General features: G+C 37.4%; 1 protein-coding gene across 1 annotated transcript in view; it reads left to right on the top strand.

The window, feature by feature from the left end:
• LOC111892715 (cytochrome P450 CYP72A219) overlaps positions 1 to 14,424 on the top strand; it is a 38,709-nt gene extending 24,285 nt beyond the window's left edge. The window contains exons 2-5 of the mRNA XM_023888766.3: positions 12,355 to 12,575; positions 12,741 to 12,985; positions 13,394 to 13,778; positions 13,862 to 14,424. Of these exons, the coding sequence (XP_023744534.1) occupies positions 12,355 to 12,575; positions 12,741 to 12,985; positions 13,394 to 13,778; positions 13,862 to 14,287 (1,277 nt within the window). The 3' untranslated portion in view covers positions 14,288 to 14,424. The remainder of the gene's footprint in view (positions 1 to 12,354; positions 12,576 to 12,740; positions 12,986 to 13,393; positions 13,779 to 13,861) is intronic.
• The last annotated feature ends 2,845 nt before the right edge of the window (positions 14,425 to 17,269 follow it).

Raw genomic sequence — 17,269 nt, 5'->3', positions numbered from 1 at the left:
AGTCCTATATCTCAGTGAAGACCCTCCCGTCTCACAACTCGGTTTGGACCCTCCGGTCCGATCTAAGAAAAACACAAAATAACATAGCAAATAACACAGACAGAAAAGCACAATATCATATAACTCAATATAAGCACATAGGACTCTCTGGTCAAATAACTCAGATTAGGCCCTCCGGCCGCTCGGTATTACCACTCAGGTAAGTATAGTGAGAAGACTCACCTCGTAAGAAATCAGATAGCCTCAAACTCAAATCACTGGTCTAGCCTTCGCCTAACACAAACGATAATTATTTCTAATTAATAACGGCTCTCAAAGAAGCTAGAGTAATCCTTCTACAAACTCACTGAAGGATAAAAGACCATTTTACCCTTCCATTGCCTTAATAGTCCACAAATTGACCAAACCCTCTACGTTGGGCGTAGGGATGAAAGTGGGTCCAAACCCAGACCGGATGGACCCGGACCTGGAAAACCCGGAACCGGTTAACGGGATTTTATAGAACCGGAAACCGGACAGGTATATAGGAATCGGTTCCGGTTCGGTTCTGGGTATGGTTCCGGGTAAAGTGGGTCTAGAACCGGAAAACCCGGAAACATCAAAGTGGGTAGGTTGGAACCGGATAAAGTGGGTTTAGACCCGGAAAACCCGAAAAAAGCAGAATTTTTTGGTAATTACTTACTACTTAGTGGGTTGAACTTTGAAAATTTTCATATTGATATCCCGACTTTGGGGGGCTGTAACTTATTGAATACGAAACCACAATTAACAAAATTAGAGTCTAAAATCATGTACAAACTCTAAAATACACTCTGGAAAAACCCGCATGTCAATCCGAATTTAAACGAATGAGATATACTTGTGTTAATATTTTCACATAATACAAAGTACAAAAACAAATAGCTGAAAAGTTGAAAATTTTCAGTTTTGATATCCCAACTTCGGAGGATTGTAAATCATTGAATGTTAAACCAAAAATGACAAAATTATAGTCTAAACTCATGTACAAACTGTAAACTAGAATTTGGAAAAAAACCACATGTCAATCCGACTTCAAACGAATTAGATATGCATGTTTTAAAACTTTCACCGAATACAAAAAAACTAAAAAACTAAAATTTTCAGCTTTGATATCTCAACTTTTGAGGACTGTAAGTCAATGAATATAAAACTAAAAATGACAAATTTATAGTTTAGAATCATGTACAAACTCTAAACTACATGTTGGAAAAAACCGTATGCTAATTGGAGTTGAAACGAATAAGATATGCATCTTGTAAACGTTTCACAAAAACTGGTTCCGGCCCTAAAAGTGGTTCCGGTTCCAAAAACCGGTTCCGGATTTTAGACCCGGTTTACCCGGACCCAATGGACCCAAACCCGGATTACCCGGAACCTGGATAAAGCCAATTTTTAAACCCGGAACCAGACCCGATTCTATATATTCCGGTTCTAACGGGTCCGGTTCCGGTCCGGTTTTCCGGTTCTAAATCTCATCCCTAGTTGGGCGTACTCCTTTGCCACGCATGCATCAGGGATTCTTAGTACTATGCTGCGCGTACTGGGATTACGATCAGCGTACATCCCAATTTTTTCTTCTCACTCGTTTAGTCTTAATCCGTTAAGACCTTAGCTAAAATTTCATATCTGGACGTCCTAAAGACTCTTACTCCATAAAGTCCGCAACTTTATGCATTTGCATGGCTGATAAAGCCACAAACTTCAAAACTCTCACTCTCTATTCCCAAATATGCTCATAACTCATGCATGGTTTGATTCAAACGTTCAAGTCTCGATTTTTATGACTCTACACCACTCAAAACACTCAAAGGAGTTGATAATAAACTCTGGAGCTCAATATCTCATAGAGCATCCAAATTTGGGACCAAAACCCTAAAATGGACTAAAATGATGCACAATTCAAAAGAGTGAGAAAGCTTTGAGCTTTATACCTCTAACTGAAGCTCCAACCATAGATAAGCTCAGATCCAAAGCTTGGACTCCTACTCCTTCCTCTTCAAAGCTTCTTCTTCACACCAAAGAAACACACGAACACTCAATAACTCACAAATGGCCTTACTAGCTTAAGGGACGAGAAATTAGGGTTTGAGAGGTTTGATGTCTGGGAATGGTGGCCAGATATGAGGCCATCATGTCCTTTAAATAGGGGCATACCCCAAATTATGGTTTTCACTCTGGGCCTAGTACGCCCAACTTACCTTCTGGTACACTCAGCGTACTAGGTGGCTTCCGCATCAAAAACACACTTATGAGTACGCTAAGCGTACACTTACGTATTCCCCGCATACTCATTTACCACCCTTTTCTCATATAAGGACCAACCTTGACAATTACCAAAAGAAAAAGGGTTTATAGAGTATACCTGGTCTTGGGATGTTACAATTCTCCCTAACTAGGATCAGACTTCGCCCTCGAAGTCATGCTCCTGAAAATAACTCTGGATATTGCTCACGCATCTCGGACTCCGGCTCCTAAGTCCACTCGGACCCTTACCGATGTTGCCACTGGACCTGAACCAAGGGTACCTCTTTGTTCTTCAGAACCTTCACCTTTCGGTCTAAGATCGCTATTGGCCTCTCAATATAATTCAGGCTCGCATCCACCTGAATGTCCTCTAATGGTACCACCGTTGTCTCATCGGCTACACACTTCCTCAGCTGAGACACATGGAAGGTGTTATGAATCTAACTTATCTCTGCAAGTAGCACCAGCCGGTAACCTACCTTACCTATTTTGGAGATCACTCTGAAAGGACAAATGTATCGGGGCCCCAACTTTCCTCGCTTCCTAAATCGGATCACCCTTTTCCATGGGGATACCGTCAGGAGGACAAAATCTCTAACCTGGAACTCTAACTCGGATCGTCACCGATCTTCGTAACTCTTCTGGCAACTCTGGGTCGTCAGTAACCTCTGTCTAACCTGTTGAATCTGCTCGGTCGTCTTCAGCACTATCTCAATGCCACCCATCACTCACCGTCCTACCTCTCCCCATCAAATGGGAGTCTGATACCTCCTCCCATATAAGAGCTTGAAGGGAGGCATGCCAATACTGGAATTGTGGCTATTGATGTAAGAAAAATCAGCCAAGGGCAAGTAGGTGTTCCAACTTCCTTAGAAGTCCATGACACATGCACGTAGCATATCCTCGAGCGTCTGAATTATTCGCTCACTCTGCCCGTTTGTCTGCGGGTGGTATGCGATACTAAAATGCAATCGAGTACCAAACTCCTCATGAAACTTCTTCCAGAATCTGGAAGTAAAGCGCACATCTCGATCTGACACTATCGAGGTCAACACTCCATGCTGTGCTACCACCTCTCTCACATAAATCTCGTCAGTCTCTCTGTAGAAGAGCTCTCACTGATGGCGAGGAAGTGAGCGCTCTTCGTCAGCTGGTCCACAATCACCCATATCACGTCAACCCCGCGCGTAGTCCTTGATAGCTTGGTGATAAAATCCATCAAAATATGTTCCCACTTCCACTGAGGAGTCTCAAGAGGTTGTAACGGGCTATGTGGTCGCTGGTGCTCCGCCTTAACCTGGCAATAGTTCAAGCACCTTTCATCTACCCATGCCATGTCTCTCTTCAGGTCCAAATACATCTTAGTGGCCCCTAGGTGGATCGAAAACCTCAATATATGTCCCTCATCCATCAATATATGCCGAGCTCCACCCGTATAAGGTACCCAAATCCTACCTCAGATAGTCATAAGCCCACGACTGTTCGTCACAAACTCACAGTCATTCTTATGCACACGTCTCGGATCGGAGCACTCGCTGCTCTACGGCTCAACTACCACATTAGCCTTACCTGGATGATATAAGATCTTGCAGTCATAGTCCTTCACTACATCCAACCACCTCCTCTGCCTCATATTCAGGTTTTGCTGATCAATGAGGTACTTCAGGCTCTTGTGGTCCATCTATATGGTACACTGGGCCCCATACAAGTAGTGGCGCTAGATCTTGAGGGCGAACACCATTGCCCCAAACTCCAGGTCATGGGTGGGATACCTCGTCCCATGAGGCTTCAGCTGCCTCGATGCATATTCCATCACGTGCCCCCTCTACATCAACTCTGTGCCCATCCCGAATATAGAAGCATCATAATAAACCACAAAGTCCTCCACTCCCTCGGGTAGGGCTAACATTAGGGCTTCACACAATATTTGGTGAAGGGTCTCAAATGACGCCTACTGCTCAGGCCCCCTAGTAAATGTAACTCCCTTACGGGTCAATCTGGTGAGAGGAACGTCAATTTTGGAGAAATCCCTGATAAATATCCGATAACAGCCAACCAATCCTAGAAAACTCCTGATCTCGGTCAGGGATCTCGGCACCTCCCATCTCATAACTGCCTCAATCTTGGCGGGTCGACCAATATCCCATTCTGATTAACGAGGTGTCTCAGGAACTGGACCTCCTGTAACCAGAAATCACACTTAGAGAATTTGGCATAAAGCCTCTCTGTCCTCAAAACTCCGAGAATCTCTCTAAGATGCTCCTTGTGCTTCTCTCTAGATCTCAAATACATCAGGATATCGTCGATAAACACGACCACCGATCGATCCAACATAGGCCTGCACACCCGGTTCATGAGGTCCATGAACACCACCGGTGTGTTGGTGAGCCCAAAAGGCATCACCACAAACTCGTAGTGCCCATAACGATTCCTAAAGGCCGTCTTCTGGATATCCTCCTCGCAGACTCTCATCTGATGATATCTAGATCTCAAATTGATCTTGGAAAACCGAGACTCCCCCTGCAACTGATCAAATAAATCATCGATTCTCGGTAATGGATAACGGTTTTTAACCGTCAGCTTGTTCAACTCTCGGTAATCGATGCATATCCGGTGTGAACCATCCTTTTTCTTGACAAAAAGGATCGGCCCTCCTCACGGTGGGCTACTCGGTCTGATAAAACCCTTCCCCAACAGCTCCGGAACTGTGAGGATAACTCCTGCATCTCTAGTGGAGCAAGACGATAAGGTGCCTTGGCGATAGGTGCCACTCCCAAAACTAAATCAATCCAGAACTCCCCCTGCCTCTCGGGAGGCACACCCAACAACTCCTCGGGAAAAACATCCGGAAACTCACACTGTCACACACTATCGGAACCTCAACAACATAACTCATTATTTTTGTAGTAACCCGCATATCCATCACATACGCCAAAAAGCCCATACAAACCTGCTATAGATTCTGTCTTGTTCTGGCGGCAGAGCAGAAAGATGATCCAGATCGGGTTCCCTCGCCATACACCGTAAGCACTCCCCCACTAGGGTCTCATATTTTCACCATCTGACGCTCGTAGTAGATCAAAACTCCAAACCGGCTCAACCAGTCCATGCCCATTATGACACAGACATCCCCTATCGCGATCGGTACCAAGTCTATCAGGAACCCAACACCAAAAATCTCCAATACACACCCTCGAAATACATCACTAGAAGAAATCGCATGCTCGTTGGATATAGAAACTCTCAGGGGTCAACTCAACTCCTCATGTCGGATACTGATGTGGCGACTAAAAGCTAAGGACACGAAAGATCGATGCGTACCCAAGTCAAATAGCACCAAAGCAGGTACAAACCACACAAGAAAAGTCCCTATACACAACACAATATAAGTATAAACAAATCTCAAAACAACATATATAGATAAGGAGATACGTACCAACAACAACATCATGCATGGCGTGAACCTCTTCTGCTATCAGCCGAAATGCTCTCCCACGAGCCTTCGGAGGCTCGGCCTTCCCTGGTCGTTCATCAGTAACACGCAAAGCGGCAGGAGTGGTAGTCTGGGCTGATCCCTAAGTAAGCTGGGGATACTCGACCTTCCGATGGCCTGTCTGGTTGCAGTGGAAGCAAACAGAAAATCCCTTGGGGGCAGTCCCTTGCCATATGCCCCTCCTTGCCGCATTTGTAGCAAATCCCTGCCTGACAAGATCCATCGTGGGTCTTGCTGCACTTGCTACAAGTGCGACCCTTCTGGCCTCCAGCTCTCGAATCAGCGGACTTAGCCCGCTTAGCCATCGGCTACGAATGTGTCGGTGTCATGTCTCTTCCCTGTTGCTCCCCCTCCTCTCTGGTTTAGATCTCCAACTGAATCTCCCTCCTCTTGGCATTGGTTTGCAACTCATCCAATTTACTATAAAACAAGTTCGCCATGAACTCCCATATATCCCTCCTCAAAATGCTCAAGTACCGGCTCACACGTTCCTGCTCAGTGGGCACGTGCTCACGGCAGAACATTTCCCTCTTATGAAACATCCTCGTAATCTCATTCATCGACTTTGTCTTCTACTTAAGAGACAAAAAAACTCCTGTGCCAAAAGCTCCCTCTCCACCTGGGGAACGTACCCATCTCAAAATTACTTGGTGAACCTCTCCGAAGTCACTACAACATGATCTGTAGGAGTAAAATCAGTCGTCACAAACCTCCACCAGTCCTTCGCTCCCAAGCGAAGCTGGTTCAGTGCGAACCAGTCTCTCAGATTCTTTGGACAAGAACATGTATAAAAACACCCCTCAATGTTAGTGATCCATCTCATGGCAGCAATTAGATCCTGTATCCCATCAAACTCTGGTGTCTTCGTGTTGCTGAACTCCCGGAACAACACTGAGTCACCTCCCTATGGCCTAGCGGCAGCAATAGCTGTAGTGGCTGCAGCAATAATAGCCGTAGTAACAACAATGTATCACTCATCAAACATCTCAATCAGGGTGGTCTTGATAAACCCAAACATCTCTGGTATCACCTCTTGAATGGCTGCGGCCACCTCATCATGGATGATCCTGTAGATCTCCTCATCACTAGTCCCACTGCTCCCGGGGTTATGGCGTGTACCCACCATGATGTCTCTGAAACACAACACAAAAAATCATCAGAGACTCACTCGAGCATACTCACACTCAATCACCCGTCCCTACTTATTCCTTAGCATCCTAAGGATTCTTACTTGGGTTGCATACAGATCTGGTGCTTTCAGTAGTACGGGCCCAATACTAGCTTCCACACCAACCTGTAGTCACCCAAGTCCTCCTCCTAGGATCCTAGTTCACAAGTACTCTAAGTGTAACGAATAACAGACTACTCTCTCATTTGATCTCTCATGTACTCATATAGGTATCTTTCCTAGATTATTTCTCAACTCAAAACTCTCTCTAAGTGATTCCTGCTAGACACTCTTACTCAGCTCATACTCAAAGCACATAACAGATAGCAACGACACCCTATGCTAAGGCATCACAAATCAGGAATCTCTAGCCCTAAGTATGAATTACTTAGCCTATTCTCTAGCATGCATCACTAATATCTCATAAATATCTCATAGCACAAATAAGTAAGGGTATTTTGAGAAATCACCGTTCGGGCTCTGGCTGATTGTACACATTGCTCCAACTCGTTTTCTCTTAAAACTCTTTGTCATTTTAGAAAAAATCATTTGTTTTGAAATTTTTTTCTCAAATCCTCAATTTAAGTTCAGACATACCTGAAGGTACCCCCAAATCTCTCAAACTAAGGCTCTGATACCAACTTGTAACAAAGTAAATTCTCAAATCAAAATTTTCATTTTTAAAACACATTAAACTCATTTTACATTTTCTCAAAAAGCACAAGTGTCTCAAATGTCAATAAATCCACAAGTAAAAATCACTATCCCAGAATCATAAAAATAATCCCGCTCCAGTGTGTACTATCAAGTCGGTGCCTTCCCGCGATCCTGAGAAGTACCTGAAACACATATCACACAACACGGTAAGCATAAATCTTAGTGAGTTCTCCAAAATACCACGTACACAAATAATAAGCCTCTCATGGCTATAACTCGGTTTGGATCCTCAGGTTATGTGTCTCAGTGAGGACCCTCCGGTCTCACAGCTCGGGTTGGACCCTCCAATCCTGTATCTCGGTGAGGACCCTCCAGTCTTACATCTCGGGTTGGACCCTCCAGTCCTATATCTCAGTGAAGACCCTCCAGTCTCACAACTCGGTTTGGATCCTCTGGTCCGATCTTAGAAAAACACAGAATAACATAGCAAATAACACAAAGACATACAAGCACATTATCACATAACTCAATATAAGCACATACGACTCTCTAGTTAAATAACTCAGATAAGGACCTTCGGCCGCTCAGTATTACCACTCAGGTAAGTATAATGAGAAGACTCACCTCGTAAGAAATCAGATAGCCTCGAACTCAAATCATCGGTCTAGCCTCCGCCTAACACAAACGATAATTATTTCTAATTGATAATGACTCTCAAAGAAGCTAGAGTAATCCTTCTACAAACTCACTAAAGAATAAAAGACCATTTTACCCTTCCATGACCTTAATAGTCCACAAATTGACCAAACCCTAAAAGTCAACTCAAAGTCAACGGTAGTGCGTACGTGGCATGTACAAGCCCTCTATGTTGGGCGTACTCTTTTGCCACGCATGCATCGGGGATTCGTAGTTCCACGCTACGCGTACTGGGATTACGCTCAGCGTCTGTGTCCCTGTTTTGTTCTTCTCACTCGTTTAGTCTTAATCTGTTAAGACCTTAGCTAAAATTTCAGATCTGGACGTCCTAAAGACTTTTACTCCATAAAGTCTGCGACTTTATGCGTTTGCATGGCTGATAAAGCAACAAACTTCAAAACTCTCACTCTCTATTCTCAAATATGCTTATAACTCATGCATGGTTTGATTTAAACATCCAAGTCTCGATTTTTATGACTCTACACCACTCAAAACACTCAAAGGAGTTGATAATAAACTCTGGAGCTCAATATCTCATAAAGCATTTAACTTTGGGACCAAAACCCTAAAATGGACTGAAATGATGCACAAATCAAAAGAGTGAGAAAGATTTGAGCTTTATACCTCTAACTGAAGCTCCAACCGTAGATAAGCTCAGATTCAATGCCTGGACTCCCACTCCTTCCTTTTCAAAGCTTATTCTTCACACCAAAGAAACAAAAGAACACTTAATAACTCACAAATTGCCTCACAAGCTCAAGGGATGAGAAATTAGGGTTTGAGAGGTTTGATGTCTGGGAATGGTGGCTAGAAATGAGGCCATCATGTCCTTTATATAGGGGCACACACTAAATTAGGGTTTTCACTCTGGGCCTAGTACGCTGGCTTCCGCATCAAAAACACGCTTATGAGTACTTTAAGTGTACACTCACATACGCCCCGCGTATTCATTTACCACCCATTTCTCATATAAAGACCAAAATTGACAATTACCAAAAGAACAAGGGTATATAGAGTATACATGGTCTTGGGATGTTACATAAGTCACTTAAAGTCCTCAATTATATATATATATATATATATATATATATATATATATATATATATATATATAACATATTAATCATATATTGAAATTTATGAGGTATAAGATAAAAAAACTTTTTGTACAAATCAATTATGCATACACAAATCATTAATACTTTTCAAAAATTTAAAGACTTGAATTAAAAAAGATTATTAAGAAAATTTAATTTTGAGCAAAATGACAAATTTAAAATACAAAATTCATGAGAGAGCTATTTATGGCCGCTGCTTTGTGCGAATACAGATCTAGTAAAGTTTTAAAAAGTGTTAAGGTTTGATTTGAAAATCAATGAGTTTAAGGGCATTTAGTGTAAATTAAAAGGTAAAGGATTCAAGAATTTAAATGGCATATTTAATTTAATATAATAATTAGGTGTTAGACCCGTATGTTATTCGAGTTTGATAAAACAAAAATTAAATATAAAAGTTTAAACAAAATTTTATTTAAATTTGAAGTTTTAGATTTGAAATTTAAAATTTAAAATTTGAATTTAAAAGGAAACATATTAAATACTATATGAGTATTAATATTGTAATTTATTGATTATTTTCAATTAAGGTAATTATTAATTGATATGTAAATATGATGTGTTAATTAAGAAAAGATTAAAAAAATAAGAAAATGACAAATGGAAAAAATATTTTATCAAAAATACCAAAAAATGACATATGTCCAAGTTAATGAAAGAGTGACATGTGGCAAAATTATTTTCATTTATTAGGAAGGATATTAGTCAAATTTCCCGACTGACATGTATAATTCAATCAATTCATTTGTGTATTTGGTAAGGTTTTGGAAACCATACTCTCGATTGAATTGAGTGTTTTCTTGGTTTGATGGTTTAATTGGTCCAATTGGTTGGACCGCTCTTAAAAACCAGATGATGTTATAATTAAATCATTATTAGTTTTAATTATATAAAAATTACAAAAAATAAAAAAATAAATATTTTTTTGAAATTCCCGGTTTTTACCGGTTTAACTGGTTTTCATCGGTTAAAACAAGTTCACATAACGAACAATATTTTGGCCTCTAAGAACCGGTTCCGGGACTGGTTGTACCGGCCGGTCCGGTACGGTTTTCAAAACATGGGTATTTGGAATTGAATTCATGTCTTTAGAATTACTTAAAAATAAAATGCTGGTTATTTTGAAAACCAAAACATAAACGCAAAAGCATTAACTTTAGATCTTAAATCTCGGATCTAATTAAAAGAAAACTTAAACATAAAAGAACGATTATTACATACGTGATTCTATTGAGTTTTCAGGATCTGTGAGAAGAATGAGTTTTCCGGTTGATCTCAATAAACTCTATATAACCCTCATCAATAAAAAAATGATATTCTTTGTGTATTTCCGTATCTATTGATCTGCTCTTCATCATATATATATATATATATATATATATATATATATAGAGAGAGAGAGAGAGAGAGAGAGAGAGAGAAAGAAAGAGATACCCTAATGTGAAAGATGAAAGAGATCTTGAAGATCTTGAGTTAAACTCGGAATTCAACCCACAAGATAAGTAAATATTTTATAAATTGGTCCATCAACAATTTATATTATTATCATAATAAATGAAATTAATGATAACATTACATATATATATATATATATATATATATATATATATATAAAGTGGTCCCATTATTATCTAACAATCTCCTACTAGACCACAAATATATATATGTATGCATAACCATATAAACACATTAATGAATGTTATCATAATATTGGTACCCTTAAACAATATCGTCCAGTAATCATAATAGTATAAGATCAAAGCGGTATTCATTAGAATTTACGTAGCTAAATCCATCAATGGTCACATATAAATATAAAACTAACGACATGGATTAAACATGATGTGTTGTTTTAAAATCTAAATAGATTTCCAATGAGTTCCTCTTTAGTTTGAAGTGAGATCAAACTTCAAATGAGTGCAACTAATAATGAAGTTAACCGAATTCTTAATTATGTATAGAAAAACATAATTGTTCTTAAAGAAAGCATAAAGCACCATAAAACTCTCACTAAAACTAAATATCACACCAAGGTGTGTAGTATGCTCATGAAATACCTAAGGAGGTAATCTATTTACGAGCGAATCAACTTTAATGGAGTTTGTTTTATATGCTATATATATTTCCATTTTGCACTATTGTGTTAACAAAAGGAAACTTGATGTCAATATTCTTTGACTTAATAGAACTTTTGTTGTTGGAATATAACATTGCTGCCTTATTATCATAACTTTAGTGGTCTTTCAATACCAATAACGTGTAGCCTCGTAACAAATTTCCACAAACATATTCTGTGCTACAAATTATGTTGCCATTATGGAAGAAGCTACCGAAGTCTGTCCATGAAATGACTCATCATGCTAAAATGTAACAGTATCCCGATATGGATCGCTAACCATTTTGGCATCTAATAAAATCAAATTTTTAATAAAAATGGTCTGCAAAACATTTGATTTCCTATAGTTGAGCATATAGCCCTTTTTTATATATAGATACCTCAAAATCTATTTGGCTGCTTTCTTATGATCCAAACATGGGTTGCATAGATATCTGCCCAAAACCATAAAGATAAATTTATTCCCACTTAACCTATGATACACAAAATCATCTACTGTATTTACCTCAAAACCAGCAAAGATAATAAATTAATGAAAAATGTGGTGCCACGCATGAGATATCCAAAGTTGAGGTTGTTGAGTTTGTGTATTCAAAATAGGAGATTGCATATCATTGTCGATCACTGATTCATAATTTGCATACTATTGAAAGCAATAAATTGATAAAAAAATGTGGTACCATGCATGGCATATCCAAAGTTATTATTTTTTATATATATTTTGATGATTCCCTAACATTTTTGTCCTCATTGTAATGTTTTAGATTTTTGCATATTCTTTGAAAAAGTAGTATGTAAAACGTGTGTCAGTGTTCTTTTGTTGGGTTTTTGTCTTAATTTATAGGTAAGATTTGCTTCACATGGATGGGGACAAAACCTATGGTGCACATATTTGAACCAACTATGATACGGGAAATTTTGGCGAACTATTATCAATTTCAAAAGCCATGGGGTAGACATCCGTTAACAAAGTTGCTACCAAGAGGATTAATCAATTCAGAAGGTGACCAATGGATTAAACATAGAAAAATCATCAACCCCGCATTCCATGTCGAGAAGCTTAAGGTTTCTTAAAACTTCATTTTTCTCCTTTTCAATACACTATGTAACATATATATATATATATATATATATATATATATATATATATATATATATATATATATATATATATATATATATATATATGAAAACAAACATCATGTGGGTGAATTTGTGTTTTTTTGGCAGCATATGGTACCTGCATTTTATTTGAGCTGCAGTGAGATGATCGAAAAATGGGGGAAACTGGTAACCAAAGAAAGCTCGTGTGAAGTGGATGTGTGGCCTCATCTACAAACCTTTTCAAGTGATGTAATTTCACGTACATCATTTGGTAGTAGTTTTGAGGAAGGAAAAAAGATTTTTGAATTTCAAAAAGAACAAGCTGAGTTGATTATAAAGGGTATACAGTCGATTTTCATTCCAGGATCAAGGTAATTAATACTTTTCAAAACAACATTTTAAAAGGGTTAATGTCTTAAATAGATAACCAACTATATATAATTTGTTTATTTTCAAAATAAAATTAATTTTAGAAAGTACTAATAGAATGTATGTAATGAGGTCTTTTTGTTCATAAAATACTTTTCTTTCGATAGTATTTTGCGAACGTATTGTTCTAACTGCTTATCTTCTGATTTTGTTTTATTTAAATAACCTGTATTGTTAAAAAATAGTTTGTTACTATTTGTGTCATGGCAACTTATTTCTCCCTAAGTAAACTAATAGCATGCATATTTAATCATAACACTTTTACATGTGTGGTGATATATTATTTGGTGGTTAGATCGGTACAATCACTACATTTTGGTATTTTATGGTAATCAAATAAGATTTTATAGATTTTTGCCAACAAAAGACAACAAGAGGTTGAAATATATTGACCGTGAGGTGAAGGCTTCAATAAAGAGCATTATTGATAAACGAGTGGTTGCAATGAAAGCTGGAGAAACTATTAATGATGACCTTTTGGGTATTCTTTTGGATTCCAATTACAAAGAAATCAAACAACAAGGGAGTAGCAATTTTGGATTAAGCATTGAGGAAGTAATCGAAGAATGCAAACTTTTCTACTTTGCAGGACAAGAGACAACGGGAAATATGATTGTTTGGACAATGATTTTATTAGGTCAACACACAGATTGGCAAACACGTGCTAGAGAAGAAGTCTTACATGTCTTAGGAGATAAAAGACTAGATATTGATGGGTTAAGTCACTTAAAAGTTGTAAGTTTGTCCATATTAATTATAAATTTACTAATATGCCAAAGTTCTTATTTCTTTTGTATCTTAATCATCTCATTTTGCAGATTAACATGATTTTCAATGAGGTTCTTAGACTATATCCACCAGCAGTAATGTTAAGACGACTGATACATGAAGATACCAAATTAGGTAAGTTAACCTTACCAGCAGGAACCCTTATCCAACTAAACACATTGTTTATGCACCATGACAAAGATATGTGGGGTGAAGATGTGAACGAATTTAATCCTGAGAGATTTTCTGAAGGTGTGTCAAAGGTGACCAAGGGTCAATCTACATATCTACCATTTGGAGGTGGCCCTCGTATATGTATTGGCCAGAATTTTGCTATGCTAGAATCAAAAATGGCACTTGCTATGATTTTACAAGGCTTTTCTTTTGAGCTATCTCCATCGTACTCACATGCTCCACATACTATAATCACTCTACAACCTCAGTTTGGTGCTCACTTGATTTTACACAGACTTTAGGTGGTTTGTTTCACATATTTTAGTTAATAAAACTATGTTGTATTATACTTTTGTGGTTACAGATCTATTCAACTGTAACATATGTATTATTTATATCATTATGTATTGTAATCAATCATGCATAATGCAAATGGATACACTAGTTCTAAGACAATATTGTTTACTATACTAAAAAAATCAAATGTATTTGTTAGTAATAAACAATAATAAATCACACACACAAAGTCACACTATTTTATGTGGTTCGATCAATGTGACATATGTCTACATGGCATGAGAGAGTGTTCTTATTCATGAACTTGAAATCGATAATACAATTAAAACCCTAGATAATAGATATCAACCGTATTCTACATGCAATGTACAAATGTAAACCTAACTAGAGTAAGGTTATACCCAACTACACAGATTAACGCAAGGTGCCGAGTTTATTTACTTTGTTTAGTCGGGTCAATATTCATTCAAATCATCAATTCTCAAGTCACATTTAACAATATATACCATTGATTTGAGTATATTTCAAATCCCAAAAACCAAGAATGTTCACTCCCTCATGCCATTTTTCCCAAAAGGACATATTTCCTACTAATTAATATTTACCGAGCCCGAGCAATGCTTGAATTTCTAGGTGGGCACCGTCTTTTTCAGCATATTAGCTGGATGCTCCTTGGTATCCATCTTTTTAATAGAAAAGAAAACTTGATAGTTATGAACTTTTTTAAAGGTTTCTTTAGCAATTTCTTGTCTGAATGAACCTTGCATGCCCTTTTTCTTTATGATAGTTATGCATTTTTTTTCTAAAAAAACCTTTCTTTTGTGAATAAAAGTTGGGACCTTTTTATTATTAAGCCTTAATAATAGACTCAAATTATAAAGTTTAATTGTTAGATATAACCACTTATTTATTTGTTGTATGTGAAAACTGGAAAATTTTAGAACAAGCAAGGTCTAAATTGTAACTGTGTACAAGTGAATTCACAACGTAATATTGTTGCAATAAGACTGTGAAAGCCAAAAGGGGATCATTTATATAAGTAAATATGTATATATACTTTGAAAACTATGTTCGTAATAAACCTTTAAAAGTCAACAAGTTATAGCAAGTCAAGACAAGTGAAATAGTTGGAGCATAAATCATGAATTAAAAATTTTCTTTATAGTTTTCGGCCTAGTACCCCACCAACCTAGTGATTTCGGTTTGCCTAGAACCGAAATCACCCTTTAGTGGGTAACACTAAAACAGAAATCCCATGTTAAAGACCTATAGGACCGAAATCACCATTTAATGGGTGATACCCAACCGAAAACACCATGTTGGGAAGACTTAGAACCAAAAACATGCTAGAACCAAAAGACCCCTAGACTGAAATCCTCCTTAGACCGAAATCACATGTGATTTCGGTCATACTAAGGGGATTTCAATGGGTTCTTGGTGGGGAAAGTAAATAAGGAAAGTTAACTTTGTGATTTAGATGTTTCCTCCTTTCCAATACAAAACTATACCCAACATATATCAATGTTATTAACCAACAGTTAACTAGACAAATATCATGTCATCCTTTCCTCTTTATATACGACAATAAACACCCACAAACCCCACCACATCACATTCTTTAACTCCTTTCATTTTCCTTCATTCTTTCTCTCAAAGAACAAGTGCAAGATTTTCAAGAGTTAATTCTTCAATTTTGTCCTTAGAGATTTGGTAAGTGTTTCTTCGAAATCTAGTGTTTTTATACACTTTCATGTAAGTTTCATCCTATTTACACACATTATTATGTGTTAAAACTCTTAGGATAATACCCTTTCCAAGGAAGTTAATCAACCACATTCAAGTGTTTAGGCTTGGAAATCTTCACATCATTTCCTCAAACAACCCACAACCATACTCAAGGTGAGTTCATACCTCCACATTTTTTAGTTTTTCATGTTTTTAGGGGGAGAGGGGGGGAGGGGGATACAAGTAAAGTTAATTTTTTAACATCAACATTTGCATGATCTATTACTATGTGAAAATAAAACAGTATTTGCATGAGATATGGTTATCACTATCTTTTATACAAATATTTGTGATATTTTAGTTTTGAAATGAAAAACTAACAAAAACAAAACATAATCTATGTTATAAAATCATAAGAAAAATTATGATTGTAAAACTATATGGTTTTTGAGGTTTTTTTTTTTTTTTTTTACCAAAATATATATTTTCTAACAAAAATGAGTACATTCTAATTATTTCACTATTTTGTGGGTTACAACCCAAAAATATGATGTTTCACCTTACATTTTGAAACTAGACAAGATAATTACTATGTATTTATATAAATGATTTTATAAATGTTTTTCAAAACAAACATGATAAACAATAGTTGATATAGCTTGTGAAGCACAAACACCACATTTTTATTTCGGAAGAAACATATAATTATTTAAAGGTATAATTATTTCATCTACAAGAAAAAGGGGGTTTCAGTTCACGTATATCGGTTGATACTGGTTGCGAGACATTTGGCTTCACCGTACCTACCAGGGTACACATTAGGTCCTGCATTACAACCAAAGTCTCTTGTAGGGAGAGTGTGACACTTCTGTATAGATCTATACGGGATTAACAACCCTGCACCTGAGCTATTAAATATAGTTAGATTGGCCAGTCTAGGGTGACAAATATCATAACAGTTCTGACGCCTGTAGAACGTCGTAGTAGGCCAACTAGTCGCATTAGTATGGTTATAATAACTCACATAGGGTATTAAAAAACATTTGATTTACGGGTTAACACACATTCAAGTAGTTTTATATAAAGATAAAACTTTACAACATCATTTTTCAGTACAACACTACTTACATCTTTAGTCTTGGGATTCAAGACTTACAACTCATTTTTAAAGAAACTATTGGATTTTCTGGAAGTATACACTATCATTTTACATGAAACAGTTACAAGATCCTTCTCATACAAAATGCTTATGAACTCACCAA

Source organism: Lactuca sativa, chromosome 8 (assembly GCF_002870075.4).
Source record: "Lactuca sativa cultivar Salinas chromosome 8, Lsat_Salinas_v11, whole genome shotgun sequence".
NCBI lineage: Eukaryota > Viridiplantae > Streptophyta > Magnoliopsida > Asterales > Asteraceae > Lactuca > Lactuca sativa.
Note: the sequence above shows the minus strand (reverse complement) of the source record. Positions and strands in the feature narration are given on the sequence as shown.